Source organism: Manis javanica, chromosome 14 (genome assembly GCF_040802235.1).
Source record: "Manis javanica isolate MJ-LG chromosome 14, MJ_LKY, whole genome shotgun sequence".
In the NCBI taxonomy this organism is placed as follows: domain Eukaryota; kingdom Metazoa; phylum Chordata; class Mammalia; order Pholidota; family Manidae; genus Manis; species Manis javanica.
This window is the reverse complement of record NC_133169.1, coordinates 51,933,229-51,954,296: the sequence shown is the minus strand read 5'-3', so window position 1 is coordinate 51,954,296 and position 21,068 is coordinate 51,933,229. Positions and strand designations below refer to the sequence as shown.

At 36.8% G+C, this 21,068-nt stretch overlaps 1 protein-coding gene across 17 annotated transcripts in view; it reads right to left on the bottom strand.

Annotated features, from left to right (window-relative positions):
* The window catches only part of RAPGEF6 (Rap guanine nucleotide exchange factor 6), a 235,842-nt gene that overhangs the window by 199,870 nt on the left and 14,904 nt on the right, over positions 1-21,068 (bottom strand). For all 17 annotated transcript variants that reach the window (XR_012125294.1, XR_012125293.1, XM_073222084.1 and 14 more), the window contains exons 2-4: positions 11,424-11,494; positions 10,234-10,290; positions 6,068-6,151 (exon numbers count right to left, since the gene is read on the bottom strand). Coding sequence is in view for 15 of the 17 variants with exons in the window: in XM_073222084.1 (XP_073078185.1) it covers positions 6,068-6,151; positions 10,234-10,290; positions 11,424-11,494 (212 nt within the window). In the remaining 2 variants the exon portion in view is untranslated. The remainder of the gene's footprint in view (positions 1-6,067; positions 6,152-10,233; positions 10,291-11,423; positions 11,495-21,068) is intronic.

Sequence of the window (21,068 nt, the reverse complement as noted above, 5' to 3'; positions counted from 1 at the left end):
TGACCAGAATAGCTAGTCTAAAATGATATAACCACTGTGACAGTTTAGCAGGTTCTCGTAAATAGTTTCTCTATTAAACTTCAAGACACATTACAAAGCTACAGTAATTACAAGAGTGCCAGCAGGGACAGACAAAAATCTAAGAGAACAGATGAGGAGCCCAGAAACAGGCACGCACAAAAGCAGGTATTTGATTTAAAGGTGGCACTGAATGAGGGTGGGAAAAGGACACTGAGGAATCCATATGGAAAACCATGTAACTTTATCATATTCAAAAATTCATTCTAAGAAGACTATAGATCTAAATGTGAAATGAAAACAAGTAAAACTCTAGAAATAAAGGAAAAAATCTTTATGACCTCAGGTACAGAAATATTTCTTAATGAAAACAAGAGAAGTTGTAGAAAGTAATAAAGGAAAAAATCTTCATGACCTCAGATAAAGAAATATTTCTTAAGCAAAACTGTCAAAATAAGACTGAGTTACTCTACAATAGCATTAAGCGCTTGTGTTCATTTGAAGACATTACTAAGACATTGAATAATACAAGGTACAGAGTGGGGAAAAGATGTTTTGCAACAAAAATAACCAAGCACAGGACCTTACTCAGAATATATAAAGAATTTCTACAGCTCAATAACAAGACAACACACTAGAAAAATGGGCAACAGACTTGAAGAAGCACTTTACAAAGAGGTTATTCAAATGAAAATGTACTCAGTCATTACCAATCAGCAATACACAAATCAAAACTATGAGATATAGTCAACAGAATAACCAAAATTCAGCAGTCAAAAAAAAAATTAGAAGTAAGACCAACAATATTAAGTGTTGTTGAGGATGTGGAAAAACAGAAATTCTCACACTACTGGTGGCTGTGCAAATTCGTAATTTGGTAACTTAAAATGAACAATTAAACTGACTATAATCACATCTTGGTGAGCCAACAATCCTCTGCCAGAAATACATGTACATGTGCATCTAACATAGAACGTTCACAGCTGCTTTACTTATGACAGACCTCAACTACACAAACTATGAAGTCCTAGTAATGATAATTAACTAATGTAAGTAACTACATACAGATGGATAGATTTCATAAACATACACTGGGCCAGAGAAACCATACACAAAAAAATACTGTCTGATAACATTCATATTAAGTTCAAAAGTAAGAAAACCAAACTACAGTGTTTAGACGTATATATCCTCAGCCTAAAACTCTACAGGTATTCAAGGCTGATTAAAATCTAGGGAAATGATGACTTGGGGGGGGAATTAAAAGTTGATTTGAGAACAGTATGTAGGCTGATTCTAGGTTGCTGACAATGTTCAATTTCATTAGATGGACAGTGATCAGACAAATGTTCAATTTATAGTAATTCATTAACACGTACATTTAGGTTATCTGCACCTTTCTCCATATATTTCACAATAAAAGAGTTAAAGCACAGAGCAATGTTCCTATTTGGCCTAGAAATAGGAAACGTAAGAATATGCATTTGTTTTTGTTTCACATATGTATAAAAAACACTACGAAGATATTAATAAATGTCCTTGGTTATCTATAGAGATGGGTTGAATACTGTGGACAACAAAAGTGGGAATAATAATACTTAAAGTACTTGTTATACTATTCTGGTTTTTGAATGGTACCAATTTACTGCTTTGTCAAAAAAGTTATTTTAGATAATATGTCTTTAGAAAATGGACAATGGCATTTACCATGCTTCTTAAAAGTGGTAGCCTTCCCCAGCCCCAATGACTAGCAGAGTTCCTGACACATGCAGGCACTCAATGTTTTTTCTAAATGAATTAATGCCTATTCCCTCCCTCAGTCATTCCAACCCACAGCAAATCAGTCTTTTTCCTCTTAATGCCAGTGTCTTACACAGACGTGGCACTAACCAATGCTTTTTTTGCTGCATAAATGAATGCATGAAAGAATACATGCATTAAATCTTATGTAAAAAGCACATGTAATGAAGTTTCTTGAGCTACAGTGAGGTTTTACTGTGACAACTGAAAAGTGAACTTAATTTTAAATTCTAAATTCATTTCATAAGATATTCAGCTTTCAGAGTTGATTTATTACTTACCTACTTTGTTTATAGTAAATTGTAAAAAATATTTTACTGGTTTAAATTACATATAAAATTTCATTATAAACTAAGGAGGTATACTTTAGATGCCTTATTAAAATATATGCAAACTGGAGTTTAGGAGATAAACCCCAAAAAAACTAAAGGACCTGCCCCCTCAGTGAAATTTCTGGGAGTTCTATAATTGGGGCATGACGAGAAATCCCCACCAAGGTGAAATCCAAATTACTGTACCTTACACCATCTATCTCAAAAAGAGAGGTACAATGCTTAAATTTTTTTGGATTCTGGAGGTAACATATTCTGAATGTCCTGTCTGACCCATATTCAGAGTTACCCACAAGGCTGCCAGCAAATTCAGGATGCAGTGTAAGCCTCTGTACTACTTGGGCCTTATAATCCAGCATATCCACTGACAACCTAGCTGTCTATGGCAAACAGGGATGCTCCATGGAGTCTCTCACAAGAACTGATAAGAGAATGACAGTTCAGACCTCTATAATTTCTGAAACCTCTATGCCCTATCCTGCAAATAACTGTTCTACTTTTAAGACACAATTTCTGCCTTGCTATTGGGCCTTGGTAGAGGCTGAATATCTAACCGCAGAACATCAAGTGACTATGCAGCCTGAACTTCCTTTCATGAATGAGTACCTAGCCATAATGGTAGGCATGAGAAATAGCAATCTATTATAAATAAATATGGTATATATAAGACCAAGTTTACCAGGTCAAGAATAAGTTGCATGAGTAGGTAGCTCAGACTCCTTTAATGCCAATCTCTGTGCATTGCTTCCTCTACCTCAATCTGTACCTGTGCCCACCTGGGGAGTTCTTATGAACAAGTTACAGAAAAAACTTGAGTCTGTTTAACAGGTGAGTTTGCACAGCACATGTTGGTACCACCCAGAAGTGGGCAGCCCCATTCAGAGATGACCTTGAAGGAATTCTCCAAGGGAACAGAACATTAGAAGTACCTCTGGTTGTCCATTTGTCTGGATTGAGAGATGGTCAGAATTACTGACCTAAACAGACTCTAGGGTAGTTTGAGTGGTTTGGTTCAATGTTCATGGACTTGGAAGAATAGGATTAGAAGACTGGTAACAAGGAAGTCTGAGAAGTATGTGGAGGGACCTCTTTCAGATTGGGCAAAAACTCTGAAGATACCTGTGTCCTGTATGAATGCCCAAAGGGCATCCACTGTAAAAGCTCTTAATAATCAGGCAAACAAAATAAAATAGCTTTTATTTTGGCTCTTTGCTTATGTGTGTCTGTATTTGTGTGAATGTTAATATTTTCTTCCTCCGTCCCTCCCCCATTTATTTTATAAAGAAGTTATTGGAGATGACCTTTATAAGGTAGTCTCTAGCTAACGGAATATTCAGAGGCACTGTCATGGAACACATAACACAGCCAGTAATGACTGCTGGGACTGTGCATCTCCACATTTTAGAGAAAGGCTAAGTAATTCTTCATTTGTATGAAGGATAGCTGTACCTTGGTACGTGGAAATGGGGCTCTTTTGTTGCTGGATGGAAGTTCAAATGTGTTTAGAAGCATTCATATGGAAGCTGAGCAGCCAAGGGAATGGATTGTGTTGGTTATTTACTGCTTCTCTGTTTCAAATCTACTTTGTAATAAAGGATCTGGATTTAGTCAACATTATTCTGCCAATAGGAAATGTTAAAACTCTCTCGGTAGAGGGTGCTAGTAGAGGGACACTGAAGTAGGGAAGTCTTTGCTGTGTGTGTGTATGTGAAGGCCTGTCCTCAGTCTCAGGATTCATCTGCACCCCTGCTGTGTCAGGGAGCCTCCGGGTTGCCAGTCCTGGTCAGCAGTTCCCTTCCTGCCAGCCTTGACTCAATGAAATGACCACCCCTGGCCCCGGACAACGCACCACCTACTGGGCTACAACTAACCTAGTCTCCAGCAAGGTCTGAACTTCCGGTTTGGGGGCAATGAGGGTTCCCCCTTTGCTCCTTCCTTGGGTACTCTCCTTTAGTTTCTTTATCCTTAGCACCTAATTCCTTGAGTAGTTAATAAATCTTTAAATTAAACTGTCCCTGTCCAAATTAGTACGTGGCTTCTGTCTCCTGTAAATACAAGGAGAAATATATCTTAAGAGCTAGAGAAATAGGCTATCTTTTTATAAACTAGAATACTACTTTTACTCCTTTTCCTATACAAGGTAGTACTCATTTCCATTGGCATCATACTGATCATATCTCCATGCTATTATGCTATAATAATAATAGAAGCCAAAATTTGCTACTTAATGTATGCTAGGCATTACTGTAGGTGGTTTGTTTTATTAACTCATTTAATCCTAATAATCACCTTATGATGACCTACTACAAGTATCTTTCAAATGAAAAATATAAATCACCTACCCAGATTTCTTCTTTAACAATTAAATGAACTTCTGTAATCAAGTTTGCTGTGAAGTTCATTAATGTTACATTAATGCAAACTATGCCTCTGTTGTTCAAAAATCTCACACGTTTCTATCAATTATTTAAAAAGTTAAACTTCATTGTCTTGGTCACAAACTAACAGTGAATTATTGTGGCTGATTAACGGCTACAGAAAGTTCTTACAACAGGTCCTTGATCAAGAAGTGAGAGTGAGGAGATATTAAAAGACAATATTAATAACCCTAAAACATAACTGTAGCCAATTCCAACCCAGCTTATTCTGCCTCAGTGGCTAATCCATTACATTATCATTAATGTGAGTTTCAGAAAACAGGGGAAAGCACCAATGGACAAAATGTAAAAACCAAGAATTACTTTATATTTTATTTGCAAAAACAGCTGATGAAGTTTTATTCTACTAGTGAAGAAGCACAGATTTAATTTAACCAAAGGCTAATGATGTAACATTTTAGGACTCATGACGTAATTGTAAAAATGGTGTAAAAACTGAGGTATCACATACTATGTATCACAGAATGTACTTTGATACTTAAATTGAGTAGTTTTCCAACTAAATTAGTTTAGCTACAATTAAAAGTCTTATTTTAAAAACCTAAAAATCTCTTCTCATTGGGAAAAAGTCACTGAAAAATGAACTTTTATCTCACCAAATTTTACCTTGAGGCCCTAAAATATGAAAAACTGCTAATAGACCAAATTCCCCAAGAATACATCTGACCACGTTTCTAACTGCCCTCTCTTCTTTTACTTAATGATTATGATGGTGATAATTAATAATTACTTTGTCAGGCACTATTCTAAGAGCTTTACATGTATTAACTCATTTATTCCTCAAAACTAGCCTATGAAATAGGTTCTATTATTGTCTTCATTTTACAGATGGGGAAGCTGAGGCACAAAGGGATTAAATAATTTGCTTAAGAAGTAGTAGAGCAGACATGAACTAGTAAGTACAGTCTGACCCTAGGGTGTCAGCTTTTACAGACTTCTGTTGAGAGTTTTGAGTAGTAACTTGTTAAACTTTGACAAACTTGCTAAAACTTTGTAAAGACACTTAACACTTAAGTACTATTATTAGTCTCATTTGACAGACAAGAATACTAAAATTTATCTTAAGTCAAAGACTAATAAATGATAAAATCAGCATTCTAACCTAGTTTGCCTTACTCTAAAAACCAGTTTCTTAACTATCAATATGTACTGTCTTTCTATGACCTTTAATGGCAATAAATCCAAGACCATCAGATAAATGAGATCAAATCCCACATAAAACTGAAGTTCAAGCAGGAGTAAGATACTATGTTACAGTATAAATGTAAAGATTACATCCTCAGAAATATGAAATATCAGTTGATTCCTGACAAGTATTTCCAATAGTACCAACAAGCAAAGATATTTATAGAATATATCATCTACTGGGAGAAAATACACACCCTACATAAAATAGTTGAACGTAAGAGATAAAATAAATAGTTGTAAGGTTAGGTTTGCCTGCCATATGTACCAAGCAGCAAACGTAAACAAACATACCTGCAAGGAGGCAAGACCATGGAGTCTTTCATAAGCACGGATCCAGAAAGCAAGATGTACCAACATCTGGCAATAGTTTCTGAACTATTTAAGTGAAAAAGTAAATAAATGAGTAAATACACACACAGTAGTAAGTATATGGAATCAATATGAAATACATAACAAAGTTTATCCTACTAATATCATAAATCATTAGCAATTAAGTAATGCTACTCGGAGATTTGGGAAATTCTGTCTGTTGCCTAAGGTTTTATACTTACAAAACCAACAAAAGTATAATCGCTATCTTAAATGTAGACTTCAGAAGTATAGGTTTATTAGCTCTATCTTACTAATTCTATTAGCTTCATGTTCACTTTTGTGCATTGATCACATTTGATGAAAATTAACTTATTTATTGTGTCTAATATTGTATTATGTCTACATATTGATACACTCTATTCCTAAGAACTTTTTTGTATATTTAAGATATTATTTGGAATTCAGAAGTTTATCCATATTCTATCTCACTTTTAACTACAATTTGGATCATGGTGTTCTAGTTATTTCTTTTGAATTTTATTCTGACAGACAAAATGCCAACCAAATCTTTCATTTGTACATGTGTTTGAAGGATAAAATGTAAGATACCAAAAAAAAAACAAAACTGTAATACCACCAATTGACTTAAGGTCTGTCAACATTTTAGTTAAGTCACCAATGGAAACCCAGAACCTTATTAGATATTAGTTTATAGCCTAATTGCTTTCTCTCAAATATTTTATTTACCATACCTAAGCCTTTTACTAATTCCAATATGTACAAGATTCTAATTAATACCTATAAATCAAGTCTTTCCTCTGAGCTGAAGAACTGTTTACCTATCTGGCTGTCTACTTGAAATGTCAACTTGTACATGTAACAGAAAACTCAAACATGTTCAAAATCTACCTCAATATATTTCCTTCAAGCCTGGATCTTTTCCAGTATTCTCTGTTCTCAATAAATAGCATCATCCTCCATCCAGAAACGTAGGCTTCCAAACCACTCCACATAGTACTCAGGGTTAAGTTTTCTGGGTCAATCCTACTGCTTACCATGAGAGGGAAAAATTACTGAAAACTTTCCAGTAGGTACTTCAGAGTTCTTTATATTCCTCCTCATCTTCACTGAGGGAAGATGCAAATCTCTTTCTTAAGGTTTGTTGTTTAGAAATTCTACTTCCTCATTTGAAATATGAGCTACATATGTATACTACATATATATAAGAAATAAAATAACAGAAAAATTTGCCCCAAATTAAGACAGAATAAAGTTTGGATGCCACCACAAATCTGTGATTTTTATCTCACTTGGCAGGAGTCACAGAGTTGTAACTTCAACAATACTGCAGGAAATATCCTGAAGTTCACTCCCTCCAAGAGAGCCATGCCAGCTCATGAATCAGTAACTACTCAGACCTTGCAAAGAATTCCAGTACAGAGCATGGTATGGCAATGCATCTGAAAAATGACACCCTTTAAAATAGGGGGCCATTCTATGTCCTTTCTCTTTGCAAGCAAATGAATCCAAGAAAAACCTAGCCAAGAAGGAAGGCATATTTATTCTTGCCAGAGCTTACTCCTTCAAAGGCTTCATACTTCTAAGATGAAGACCGAAAACTTCAGATGGCCTCCACCTGCCTCTCCAGGCTCCTCTCATGATGTTTCCTCTTTCCTCCTGGCACTTGAATACACTGGTTTTATTTTCACTTTTTCTATCATGCTGCTTCCCAGTTAAGGTCACCAGTACATATTCTTTTTTCTCTGCCTTCACCAATCTCTGAATTTAAACACTTTATTTACTTAGCTTTCACATTTTAAAAAAATTCTTTTGTTTATGATTAGCCAGACACAAAGCAGAATAACTCTTAATATTTCCTAAACAGTTTTGAGGTATAATTTATATACCATGAATTCACCAGTTCTAAGTGTAAATTCAATAATTTTTATTAAATTTAAAAGAATGTGCAAATATCACAGTCCAGTTTTGGAACACTTCTATCACCACAAAGAAATCTCCCCTATGCCTTATTTGCAGTCAGACCCTGCTCCGGGTAACCAATAATCTGCCCTGTCTCCTCAGATTTGTCTTTCCTGGGCAGTTCATATGAGTGGAATCATATAATATATGGTTAGTATTTTGCTTCTTCCACTCAGCATAATGTTTCTGAGGTTTGTGCACTTTGTAGTGTACATCGTACTTTATTTTTTTATTGCCAAAAAATAGTACATCATACAGATATATGGCATTTTATTTACCCATTCATTGGACGTTTTGTTTCCAGTTTTAGGTAGTATACTGCTACCAAGAACATTTGTGAACAGATTCTGTATGCGTATGTTTTCATTTCTCTTGAGTAAATTTGTAAAAGTGGAACTACTGGGTCATATAACAAAGCTGTTCAACTTTTTAAGAAACTGCCGAATTGTTTCCTAAAGCAGCTATACTATCTAGTATACACACCAATATATGAGGATCCCTGGTGCACCATATCCTCACCAATACTTGTTATTGTCTACCTTTTTGCCTATAGCTCTTCTAAGGGTATAAAATAAATCTCATTAACTTTAGTGTATGGTATATAAGGGTCTAACTTAACTTTTAACATTTAAATACTCAATCATTTGTTGAAAAAAACTGTGCTTTCCCCATTGAAATGCTTTAACACCTTCACCAAAAAAATAAACGATTCATTAGTGGTTCCTTTTTAATCCACAGTCATACTATACCCACACTGTGCACACCTTAGCTGGAGGCCACTTTAAAAAAAAACCCTGTTCATAAATATAAGGGTTTACTTCTGGGGTCTCAATACTGTTCCAATGATCTATTTATCTTTTCCTTGATAACACTTGAATACATTTAACTATTTTAATTAATTTTCTCTCTTCCACTACATGATTGACAAATTTGTCATTAAGGACAAATACTGTGCCTTCCCTCCAATCTATAGCAGGGGAAGCATAATGTATAGCAGACAAACATTTTATTATAAATGAATGGATCAACATATGAATGAATATAGCTATTAAAATCCATATGAATCCAGCAAATACTCATGAAATAATGACAAATACACTGCAGATAATGAAACATTAAGGTCAATACCATTCTCATACAACAGTTGAACCTATGTAATAAAGAGGTCACTGTCACTAAAACTTTTAGAAGAAAAACAGGTAAGAATATCTTCATAATCTAGAGGAATAGGAAGACATGAAAAGCACTGACCACAAGGAAAAAATTGAGAAAGGAATTTCTCTTCTTCAAAGGATGCCATTAATAGTGAAAAGATAAGCCATACAGAGGGAGCAGATAATCGCAACATATGTGTCCTGACAAAGAACATGGATAGATAATGCAAAGAATTTCTACAAATCAACAGAAGACAATCCAAATTAAAAAATGGCCAAAAACTTGAACTGAGATTCATGAAAGAGCTATCCAAATAGCCTATAAAGACATAAAAACAATTCATCTTCATTAACGGGGAAATAGAAAATCACAATGAGGTAACAAAATGAAATAACATTTAGATTCTAATGTTAGATTCTCCTAAATCTGAGCATGTGCATATCCAGTAATGAATTCCTAAGAAAATTCAATAGGAATGAAGGCAAAAAAGAAATGAACAAAATGTTCATAGAAACTTAATTATTCACAATAGTAAAAAAAAATGGAAATAACCCATTATTTAATTAACAGTGGAAAAGGATTAACAAATTGTGTTATTTTCAGACAATTGTATACTATCAAGCAGTGAAAAAGAATGAATGCAACAACATGGAAGAATCTTGGGACACCTGTGAAGTAAAAAAAAGCCTGACCATCTATATCAAGTTCAAAAAGAAGCAAAACTAATCTCTGGTGATAGAAGTCAGAATTGGATTACCATTTCCAAGAAAACTGACTAGAGCCTTCTGGAGAGTTGATATGTTCTAACTGTATGTTAATGTATGAGTAATAGTTACACAGTGTATATATTTATTAAACTTTGTTACACTGTATACCTTTTGTGTGCTGTATATTTCAGTTTACACATATATTTCTATCTGCTCTACAGAAACCGTTCAGAATCAAATGAACCACAATGATAAGTCAGTTTAAACATTAAAGCAATTAATTTAAATTATAGAAATACTTACCAAAAAAGAATTTGATTGCCACTGTATCTCTCATAGCGTGCTTTTGCAGACATTAATCTAACATAAAAAAAGTCAATATTTTAAGGATTTTATCTTAGATTTTGTTAAAAAAATTGTTATAATTATCTAAACAGAAAATAATCAGATCTCTCACTAAATTTTTCACTAACTGTAAGGAGCTTAGAAACATATACAGCCAACGAAATAGTATTTTCAGGGACAGCAACTGAATAATATTAAATGACAAGTACAATACTCTTATGTACAGTCTATAACCTGTCAATTCACACTAAATAATGCTCATTTTTTATAATGAAAAAATATACGTTTGACCCACTACTGAACCCTTGTGTGAAGAATAGTTACTGGCAGATATACAAACACAAAATCTGTCGAATAAATTTCCTTGCATTTAAAAAATACTTTTAGTATTACTAATGCCACTTCTTTCTTCTTGATATACTTTTTTGACCTGATATACTTACATGCTAACATCTACATTACGTTCTACAGAAAACAGAAAACAATAAATCTCAAATTATATTTTAGTCAAGTGTGATCCATAACCAGAAATCTAAAGAACGGCCAGAAAAAGTGACAGTAAGTTGGTCATGGAAGGAAAACACATTTTAATTAAAATGTCAGGCAAAGTTACAACAGTTCAGTGTTTTACAGCACTCAAAAGTGTTTCTACAAACATAATCACAATGACATAAGGTAGCAGGAAACAAAATTCATTTTACAGAACAGGAAAATGAGGTTCAGAAAGTTTCTGGGTCTTGTCCATGGAGCTTATATCAAATCAAGAGTCCTGTTCCTTCTACTTCATCATACCATGCCTATCTTCAGCGTTTGACATAGTAAATATCAGAACTGCAAAAAGAAAACGGTTTTGTCTTCACTGGCTAGCACACACTGAGTACTGTTTTGCTTTACATAGTTTCATTTAATTCTCAGAATACTCTTAACAAAGATACTCTTATTACCTCAGTTTTTATGAAACACAAAACTGCAACTTAGATAACAAGACTTACTAAAGGTACCAACTGGGATGAGAAATGTGCATTCTCATCCTTATTCTCACACTTATCCTACAAAGAGCCCCTAAATGCTTTGGTCCTGTAATTACCTATCTGAAATCACTTGACTAACCCCACAGTACATGCTCCTAAACATACCATCACACTTACCTAAGCTGATGCTCCCTGAGATTTGATAATATTTCCATTCCATGAAGATAAGAATAAATAGTATTTAAGTCCTGTAGAATAGAAAAGATCATAGATTATTTTTTAAATATACTTACCAAAATATATGACACCCCATAATTCTAAGCAAACAATTATTTATGATAGAACTGTTAATTATGAAGAGTCAAAAAAAAATCTCTGAATTGTAAGAAATCTATAAAGATCAAGAAGAGCTCCCCCTACACAGTGCCAAAAATGAAAACATTTTTTCACACTGAAGTATTATTTTATTTCTAAACAGATGTACTGCTCCAGTGACCTCCAGGCATTTGAACAGTTACCATATCATCTTTTAAGTCTCATTATTTATTTGCTTCCTTCACCAGATCATGTAGTCTCAGTTTTTGCAGGGTTCAGATGATTAAACACCCTGGCTGACCACCTCTGGAGAAGACCCAGTTTGTCAATACGCCTCTTAAAATAGGACTTCCTAAAAAATCTCCTTCAGCAGAGACTCTAAGTGATACTAATCTACCCCTAAACAAAAAAGTAGTCCAATGGGACAATGCTACTGTTCACTCAGTGAAGAGGTAGAGAACTTTTCTCTAGCTCTCATTCAGTTAAGAAGGTATTTTACCTCAAGATAATATAGTAAAACCTCAGCTAACTAATAGCATTGACTTATGTAAAATGTTGGTGCAAGGTGATTGTAAACAAGGTTAAATTCTATTAAATGTACCTCTTTATTCTCTTATAAGGAATGTCTTCATACGAGGGCAGATTGTCCCCCTTCCCACTCTGATATCCTATTGGTAGTAATTATGAGATAGCACAGGAAAAAGAAAAGACACCTAAGACATCTTGTTTTCCAAAGGTCATTAAGAAAACATGGAACCACTAAGAAAAACAGCAATAATCCTTGACTCCAAAGATTACAACTGCCTGTTAACTACAATGGATTCAATTGCCACACATATCTTGCTCTATATCTACACTAAAGTGAGAGTGAAAAATATTTAAGTATTAAAAAAAAGGATGAATAAATTAAATAAAGAAACCACAGTAAATGAGAAAGGTCTATAAAATTCTGGAAGATAGCAGGTGGAGTAGTGATATAAGCTGTATTTCCAAGGATGGCTACAATGTTATTTCTTCTTCAATACTATCTTTTGCAATAGTCCTTACTCACTCTTCCACTGCAAAATGGAATCTATGTGCCCTCCCCATGGATTTGGGTAGATCTTGTAATTTGTTTGGACCAAAGGAATGTTGCAGGCTGTGCCACTTCTAAGATTCAAGTATCCTGAGACCACCAATGTGAAGAAGCCCAAGCCACTCTCACGGAAAGAGAAAGGCACCTGGAGCAGCACCGCAGTGCCAGGGACCTAAGTGACGTCTTCTTAGACCAGTGCAGCTACCAGCTAAACGGAATAAAGAGTATGATCGCAATCAAGGTTCTGTGAGGCAAAGAACCTACCTCCTACCCAAACTTTCTGAATTCTGGTAATAAAGAGAGGTATGGCAAAAGTCTAGCTTCTGGTGGGCTTACTTAAGCCCGCAGAGCAACTGAATAGTCTTTGCCACTCACCATGTTTTCTTTTGAATTTATATACTGTGGGGGTTATGCTAACTGGAAGTATATAAGATTTACAGCACAATTGTGCTTCCACAGGGACAAAGAAGAGCAGGAGTAGTGCCATCAGTAAAGACTTAAAATATGCACGGGTGACAGTCACTGTTATATATCACCGACAGAAAGCAGATGGAGCCTAAAGAATGACTGTAGACTACCACAGACTTAACCAAATTCCAACCAATGCTCTTTTTTTTTAATTTGTATCATTAATCTACAATTACATGAGGAACATTATGTTTACTAGACTCTGCCCATCACCAGGTCAACCCCACATACACCATTACAGTCACTGTACATTAGGGTAGTGAAATGCTATAGAATCACTACTTGTCTTCTCTGTGTTGTACAGCCCTCCCCGTGCGCCACCCCCTCCTGCTACATTATGTCTGCTAATAGTAATGTCCCTTTTTCCCCTTATCCCCTCCCTTCCCACCCCTACTGCCCAGTCCTTTTCCCTTTAGTACCTGTTAGTCCATTCTTGGGTTCTGTGAGTCTGCTGCTGTTTTGTTCCTTCAGTTTTTTCTCTGTTCTTATACTCCACAGATGAGTGAAATCATTTGGTATTTGTCTTTTTCTGCCTGGCTTATTTCACTGAGCATAATATCCTCTACCTCCATCCATGTTGTTGCAAATGGTAGGATTTGTTTTCTTCTTACTGCTAAATAATATTGCATTGTGTATATGTACCACAGCTTCTTTATCCATTCATCTACTGATGGACACTTGGGTTGCTTCCATATCTTGGCTATTGTAAATAGTGCTGCGATAAACATAGGGGTGCATATTTCTTTTTCAAACTGGGCTGCTGCATTCTAAGGGTAAATTCCTAGGACTGGAATTCCTAGGTCAAATGGTATTTCTATTTTTAGTTTTTTGAGGAACCTCCATACTGTTTTCCACAATGGTTGAACTAATTTACATTCGCACCAGCAGTGTAGGAGGGTTCCCCTTTCTCCACAACCTCACCAACATGTGTTGTTGTTTGTCTTTTGGATGGTGGCGATCCTTAATGGTGTGAGGTGATATCTCATTGTGGTTTTCATTTGCATTTCTCTGATGACTAGCGATGTGGACCATCTTTCATTCTGTCTGTGGGGCACCTGAATTTCTTCTTTGGAGAACAGTCTGTTCAGCTCCTCTGCCAATTTTTTAACTGGGTTATTTGCTTTTTGTTTGTTGAGGTGCATGAGCTCTTTATATATTTTGGATGTCAACCCTTTATTGGATCTGTCATTTATGAATATATTCTCACATACTGTAGGGTACCTTTTTGTTCTATTGATGGTGTCCTTTGCTGTACAGAAGCTTTTTAGCTTGATATAGTCTCACTTGTTTATTTTTGCTTGTTTCCTTTACCCAGGGAGATATGTTCATGAAGAAGTCACTCATGTTTATGTCCAAGAGATTTTTGCCTATGTTTTCTCCTAAGAGTTTTATGGTTTCATGACTCACATTCAGGTCTTTGATCCATTTTGAATTTACTTTTGTGTATGGGGTTAGACAATGATACAGTTTCCTTCTCTTATATGTAGCTGTCCAGTTTTGCCAACACCAGCTATTGAAGAGGCTGTCATTTCCACATTGTATGTCCACGGCTCCTTGATCATATATTAATTGACCACATATGTTTGGGTTAATATCTGGACCCTCTATTCTGTTCCACTGGTCTGTGGCTCTGTTTTTGTGCCAGTACCAAATTGTCTTGATTACTGTGGCTTTGTAGTAGAGCTTGAAGTTGGGAAGCGAGATCCCCCCTGCTTTATTCTTCCTTCTCAGGATTGCTTTGGCTAGTCAGGGTCTTTTTTGGTTCCATATGAATTTTAAAACTATTTGTTCCAGTTTGTTGAAGAATGCTATTGGTATTTTGATAGGGATTGCATTGAATTTGTAGATTGCCTTAGGCAGGATGGCCATTTTGACAATATTAATTCTTCCTAGCCAAGAGCATTGGATGAGTTTCCATTTGTTAGTGTCCTGTTTAATTTCTCTTAAACTCTTGTAGTTTTCAGGGTATAGTTCTTTCACTTCCTTGGTTAGATTTATTCCTAGGTATTTTATTCTTTTTGATGCAATTGTGAATGGCATTGTTTTCCTGATTTCTCTTTCTCCTAGTTCATCATCAGTGTATAGAAATGCAGCAGATTTCTGTGTATTAATTTTGTATCCTGAAAGTTTGCTGAATTGAGATATTAGTTCTGGAGTGGAGTTGTTAGGGTTTTTTATGTACAGTATCATGTCATCTGCAAATAGTGACAGTTTGACTTCTTCTTTACCAATCTGGGTGCCTTTTATTTCTTTGTGTTGTCTGATTGCCATGGCTAGGACCTCCAGTACTATGTTGAATAACAGTGTGGAGAGTGGGCAACCCCGTCTTGTTGCCAATCTCAGAGGAAAAGCTTTCAGCTTCTTGTTGTTTGGTATGATGTTGGCTGTGGGTTTGTCATATATGGCCTTTATTATGTTGAGGTACTTGCCCTCTATACCCATTTTGTTGAGAGTTTTTATCACGAATGGATGTTGAATTTTGGCGAATGCATTTTCAGTGTCTACGGAGATGATCATGTGGTTTTTGACCTTTTTGTTGATGTGGTGATGATGTTGATGGATTTTCAAATGTTGTACCATTTTGCATCCCTGAGATGAAACTCACTTGATCATGGTGTATGATCCTTTTGATACACTGTTGAATTCTGTTTGCTAATATTTTATTGAGTATTTTTGCATCTACATTCATCAGGGATATTGGTCTGTAATTTTCTTTTTTGGTGGGGTCTTTGCCTGGTTTTGGTATTAGGGTGATGTTGGCTTCATAGAATGAGTTTGGAAGTATTCCCTCCTCTTCTATTTTTTGGAAAACTTTAAGGAGAATGGGTATTATGTCTTCTCTGTATGACTGATAAAATTCTGAGGTAAATCCATCTGGCCTGGGGGTTTTGTTCCTGGGTAGTTTTTTGATTATCGATTCAATTTCATTGCTGGTAATTAGATTTTCTGTTTCTTCCCTGGTCAGTCTTGGAAGGTTGTATTTTTCTAGGAAGTTGTCCATTTCTTCTAGGTTTTCCAGCTTGTTAGCATATAGATTTTCATAGTCTTCTCTATTAATTCTTTGTATTTCTGTGGGGTCTGTTGTGATTTTTTCCTTTCTCATTTCTGATTCTGTTGATGTGTGTAGATTCTCTTTTTCTCTTAATTTAGTCTAGCTAGGGGCTTATCTATTTTGTGTATTTTCTCAAAGAAGCAGCTCTTGGTTTCACTGACTTTTTCTATTGTTTTATTCTTCTCTATTTTATTTATTTCTTCTCTGATCTTTATCATGTCCCTCCTTCTGCTGACTTTGAGCCTCAATTGTTCTTTTCCCAGTTTCAGTAATTGTGACTTTAGACTATTCATTTGGGATTGTTCTTCCTTCTTCAAAAAGGCCTGGATTGCTATTATACTTTCCTCTTAGTACTCCCTTCACTGTGTACCACAGAAGTTGGGGCTTTGTGCTGTTGTTCTCATTTGTCTCGATATATTGCTTGATCTCTATTTTACTTTGTTCATTGATTCATTGATTATTTAGGAGCATGTTGTTAAGCCTCCATATGTTTGTGAGCCTTTTTGTTTTCTTTGTACAATTAATTTCTAGTTTTATACCTTTGTGGTCTGTGAAGTTGGTTGGTAGAATTTCAATCTTTTTAAAATTACTGAGGCTCTTTTTGTGGCCCAGTATGTGGTCTATTCTGGAAAATGTTCCATGTGCACTTGAGGAGAATGTGTATCCTGCTGCTTTTGGGTGTAGAGTTCTGTAGATGTCTGTTAGGTCCATCTGTTCTAGTGTGTTGTTCAGTGCCTCTGTGTCCTTACTTAATTTCTGCCTGGTGGATCTTTCCTTTGGAGTGTGTGAGTGTTGAAGTCTCTTAGAATGAATGCATTGCATTCTATTTCCCCCCTTAATTCTGTTAGTATTTGTTTCACATATGTAGGTGCTCCTTTGTTGGGCACATAAATATTTCTAATGGTTATATCTTCCTACTGGACTGACCCCTTTATCATTATGTAATGTCCTTCTTTACCTCATGTGACTTTCTTTGTTTTGAAGTCTATTTTGTCTGATACAAGTACTGCATCACATGCTTTTTTCTCCCAATTGTTTGCATGAAATCTTTTTCCATCCCTTGACTTTTAGTCTGTGCATGTCTTTGAGTTTGAGGTGAGTCTCTTGTAAGCAGCATATAGATGGGTCTTGCTTTTTTACCCATTCTTTTACTCTGTGTCTTTTGATTGGTGCATTCAGTCCATTTACATTTAGATTTAGGGTGATTATTGAAAGATATGTACTTACTGCCATTGCAGGCTTTTGATTCATGGTTACCATAGGTTCAAGGGTAGCTTCTTTAGTATGTAAATGTCTAACTTAACTCACTTATTAAGCTATTATAAACAGTGTGATGATTCTTTAATTTCTCTCCCTTGTTATTCCTCCCTCCTTCACTCTTTTTGTTAGGTGTTTTATTCTGTACGTTTCTGTGTTTCCTTTGACTGCTTTTGTGATTAGTTGATTTTATTTTTTGCCTTTAGTATTTGGTTGGTCTGTTTTCTTTGGTGTGATTCTATTTTCTCTGGTGACATCTATTTAGCCTTAGGAGTATTTCCATCTAGAGCAGTCCCTTTAAAATACCCTGTAGAGGTGGTTTGTGGGAGGCAAATTCCCTCAACTTTGCTTGTCTGGGAATTGTTTAATCCCTCCTTCATATTTACATGATAATCATGCTGGATACAGTATTCTTGGTTCAAGGCCCTTCTGTTTCATTGCATTAAAATATATCATGCCATTCTCTTCTGGCATGTAAGGTTTTTGTTGAGAAGTCTGATGATAGCCTGATGAGTTTTCCTTTGTAGGTGATCTTTTTTCTCTCTCTGGCTGCCTTTAATATTCTGTCCTTGTCTTTGATCTTTGCCATTTTAATTATTATATGTCTTGGTTTTGTCCTCCTTGGGTCCCCTTGTGTTGGGAGATCTGTGGGCTTCCATGGTCTGAGAGACTATTCCCTCCCTCAGCTTGGGGAAGTTTTCAGGCATTATTTCTTCAAAGACACTTTCTATCCCTTTTTCTCTCTTCTTCTTCTTCTGGTACCCCTATAATGTGAGTATTGTTCCATTTGGACTGGTCACACAGTTCTCTTAATATTCTTTCATTCCTGGAGATCCTTTTATCTCTCTCTGCCTCAGCTTCTCTGTGTTCCTGTTCTCTGATTTCTATTCCATTAACAGTCTCTTGCACCTCATCCAGTCTACTCTTAAGTTCTTCCGGAGATTGTTTCATTTCTATAATCTCCCTCCTGACTTCATCCCTTAGCTCTTGCGTATTTCTCTGCAGGTCCATCAGCATGGTTATGACCTTTATTTTGAATTATTTTTCAGGAAGATTGGTTATATCTATCTCCGCAGACCCTCTCTCTGGGGTTGTCTGGGTGATTCTCGACTGGACCAAATTCTTCTGCGTTTTCATGGCGATAGAGGTAGTTGAAGGCAGGTGACATGTGTGTCAGCTGGGAGAACAAAGTCCCTTCCTGCTTGCTGGTCACCTTGCCCTTCTCTGCTGCCTGTGTCGGTTTCCTGCGCACACGGAGCAGCCTACGGGTTGATCCCCTGAGCTGCCATGGGTGGGGCAGCCCTCAGGGAAGCCCAGAGCCCTGTGCAGAGTGGCAGGTGCATTAGGTGTGCTCTCCTGCAAGAACAGTGCCCCTCTGCGCCTTAACCCAGCCTCCTCTGTCTGTGCCGGGCAGCTGCGCACCGGCTGCAGTCTCTGGGTCTGGCCCGGGTAGCTGCACGCTGGGAGGAGACTCTGGGTGGGTCTGTGGGTGGGGCCAATCTCCGGCTGCTCCACTGCTATGGCAGGGCAGTGCCAGCCAGGGGGAATGACTGGCAGGCTGCTTATCACCATGAGGGGCTTCAGAACTGCGTTGCCTCCCAGGGGGTTGGAGCACCTGAAGTTCCTCAGCATTCCCAGCCTGCTGGGCTGTGTGCGAGTACAATTCCGTCCTGCTTTGAAGCCCCTGTCACTTTAAGACTTTCAATAAGCACTTGCTTTCTTTTCCTTTTGTCCCAAGGGAGGCGGCTATGGGGACCCGTCTGCAGATTTTACTTTTCCGTTTCTGTAATATCCAGCACACCATGCAATGTGTGTCTGTGCTCCCGGTGCAGGTTACTAGGGCTGGTTATTCAGCAGTCCTGTGCTTCCACTCCCTCCCGTCTCTGACTCCTTTCCTCCTGCCAGTGAGCTGGGGCAGTTTGTCAGGAGGAGGGAATGTCAGAAGTGGGGAGTGCTAGTGTCCTGCCTGGTCACGGCTTTGTAGCTTTCCCCCTTTGTGAGATGCTGAGTTCTTGCAGATGTAAATGTAGCCTGGCAGTTGTACTGTATCTTCCCGTCTCTCTGTTGGGCATAGTTGTATTTGTTGTTATTTTCAAAAATATATATGGTTTTGGGAGGAGATCTCTGCTGCCCTACTCATGCCACCATCTTGGCTCCTCCTTCTATAACCAATATTCTTAATATAGCGCCATCACTGGATCTGGATAATTAAGCCTCAAGCATTGACTTGATGAGTGTGTTATTTTCCATCCCAATTACAAAGGAAAATTAGAAACAGTTTGCATTCATATGGGGCAATATTAACTTACAGTTTTGCCTTAGGGTCACTTTAACTGATCTTCATCAGAATATAATCTGAAGACACCTAGACCTCCTGACCTATTACACAGATGGTATCTTGCTGACTGTACAGGATGAAAGAAGAGAATGGGCAAGTAGTTGGTACCCTGAAGTGTTACTCAGTAACATGCTCATATTCCAGTAAGGGAGAGATAAACTATGTGAGGACTCAAAGACTTGTCACTTTAACATTTTTTGGGGGTGTAGTGGTTAAGGCATTTCAGGACATTCCCCCCTCCTGACAAACTGTTAGGACTACAGTTTCAGGTCAAAATGGAGTAAGAGGGACTGGATTTACCTTCCACCTAAAACAACTAAAAATCAAATGTATCAAACATTTGTAAGAGATAAGACATCACAAAACAAAAGACAGTGACACCTGAGACAGGAGAAACAAATTAGGTGATTCCTATGATTATCACAGCTAATTCTTGGTATCTTGAGTTGAGAAGGACCTGGCAGTCTAGAGAGTAGAAGGTGGCTAAATTTTGCACAGCAAGAGAGAGAAAGTGGTTCTGGAAACCTACAGAGGTTGTCCCTTGAGTCTTAAAAGTTGAATACTCATCATCCCAGGCATGGGAAGTCAAGGAAAACATAGCTGGAAGGGGGGGGGGGTTAGAGTGGTAGTCCTTAACCAGGGCTGATTTTTGCATCCTGGGTGACAGTTTAGGTGGTCATCATTTTGCATGGGTGGTGTGCATGCTATTAGCCTCACATGACTAGAAGCCTGAGATGATGTTGAACATTCCATGATGCATGAGACAAGGCCCCAGAATAGAGGATCTACTGGGTTAAGATGTTTCAATAGTGCTGAGGTTTAAGCATCCTTATTAGAGGGAACAACACCTTATACTCACACAGGGACAGGAAGAGTTTCTGTTCTCACCGGGAAGAGGGTAAAACCTCATAATTTGCATTTAGTAGAGTATTAGGAAGGCTTTCAACTCAATACTGTGACAAAATTAACCTTAGACTAAATGCTACTCTGGTGCTACATAGCTCAAAAACAGGACCAGACAGATTGAACAACTTCCAAGTTACTTAACTGTGTCCCAGAAGAAAGCTGAAGAATATTTACAGGAAAAACAAAAAAATCCACTACATAAAAAGGTAAAATTTACAACCTCTGGTAACAATAAAAAATTAAAGGCATGCAAAGAAGCAGGGAAAAAATAGGTCATATTGCAGAGAAAAACAACCAAAACTGACTAAGTACACAGATAATGTAATTAGAAGGAAAAGACATTTAAAAACATCTTAAAACTATATTCCCTATACTCAGGAAGATACAGAAAACATTAAGCATAAAGGAAGA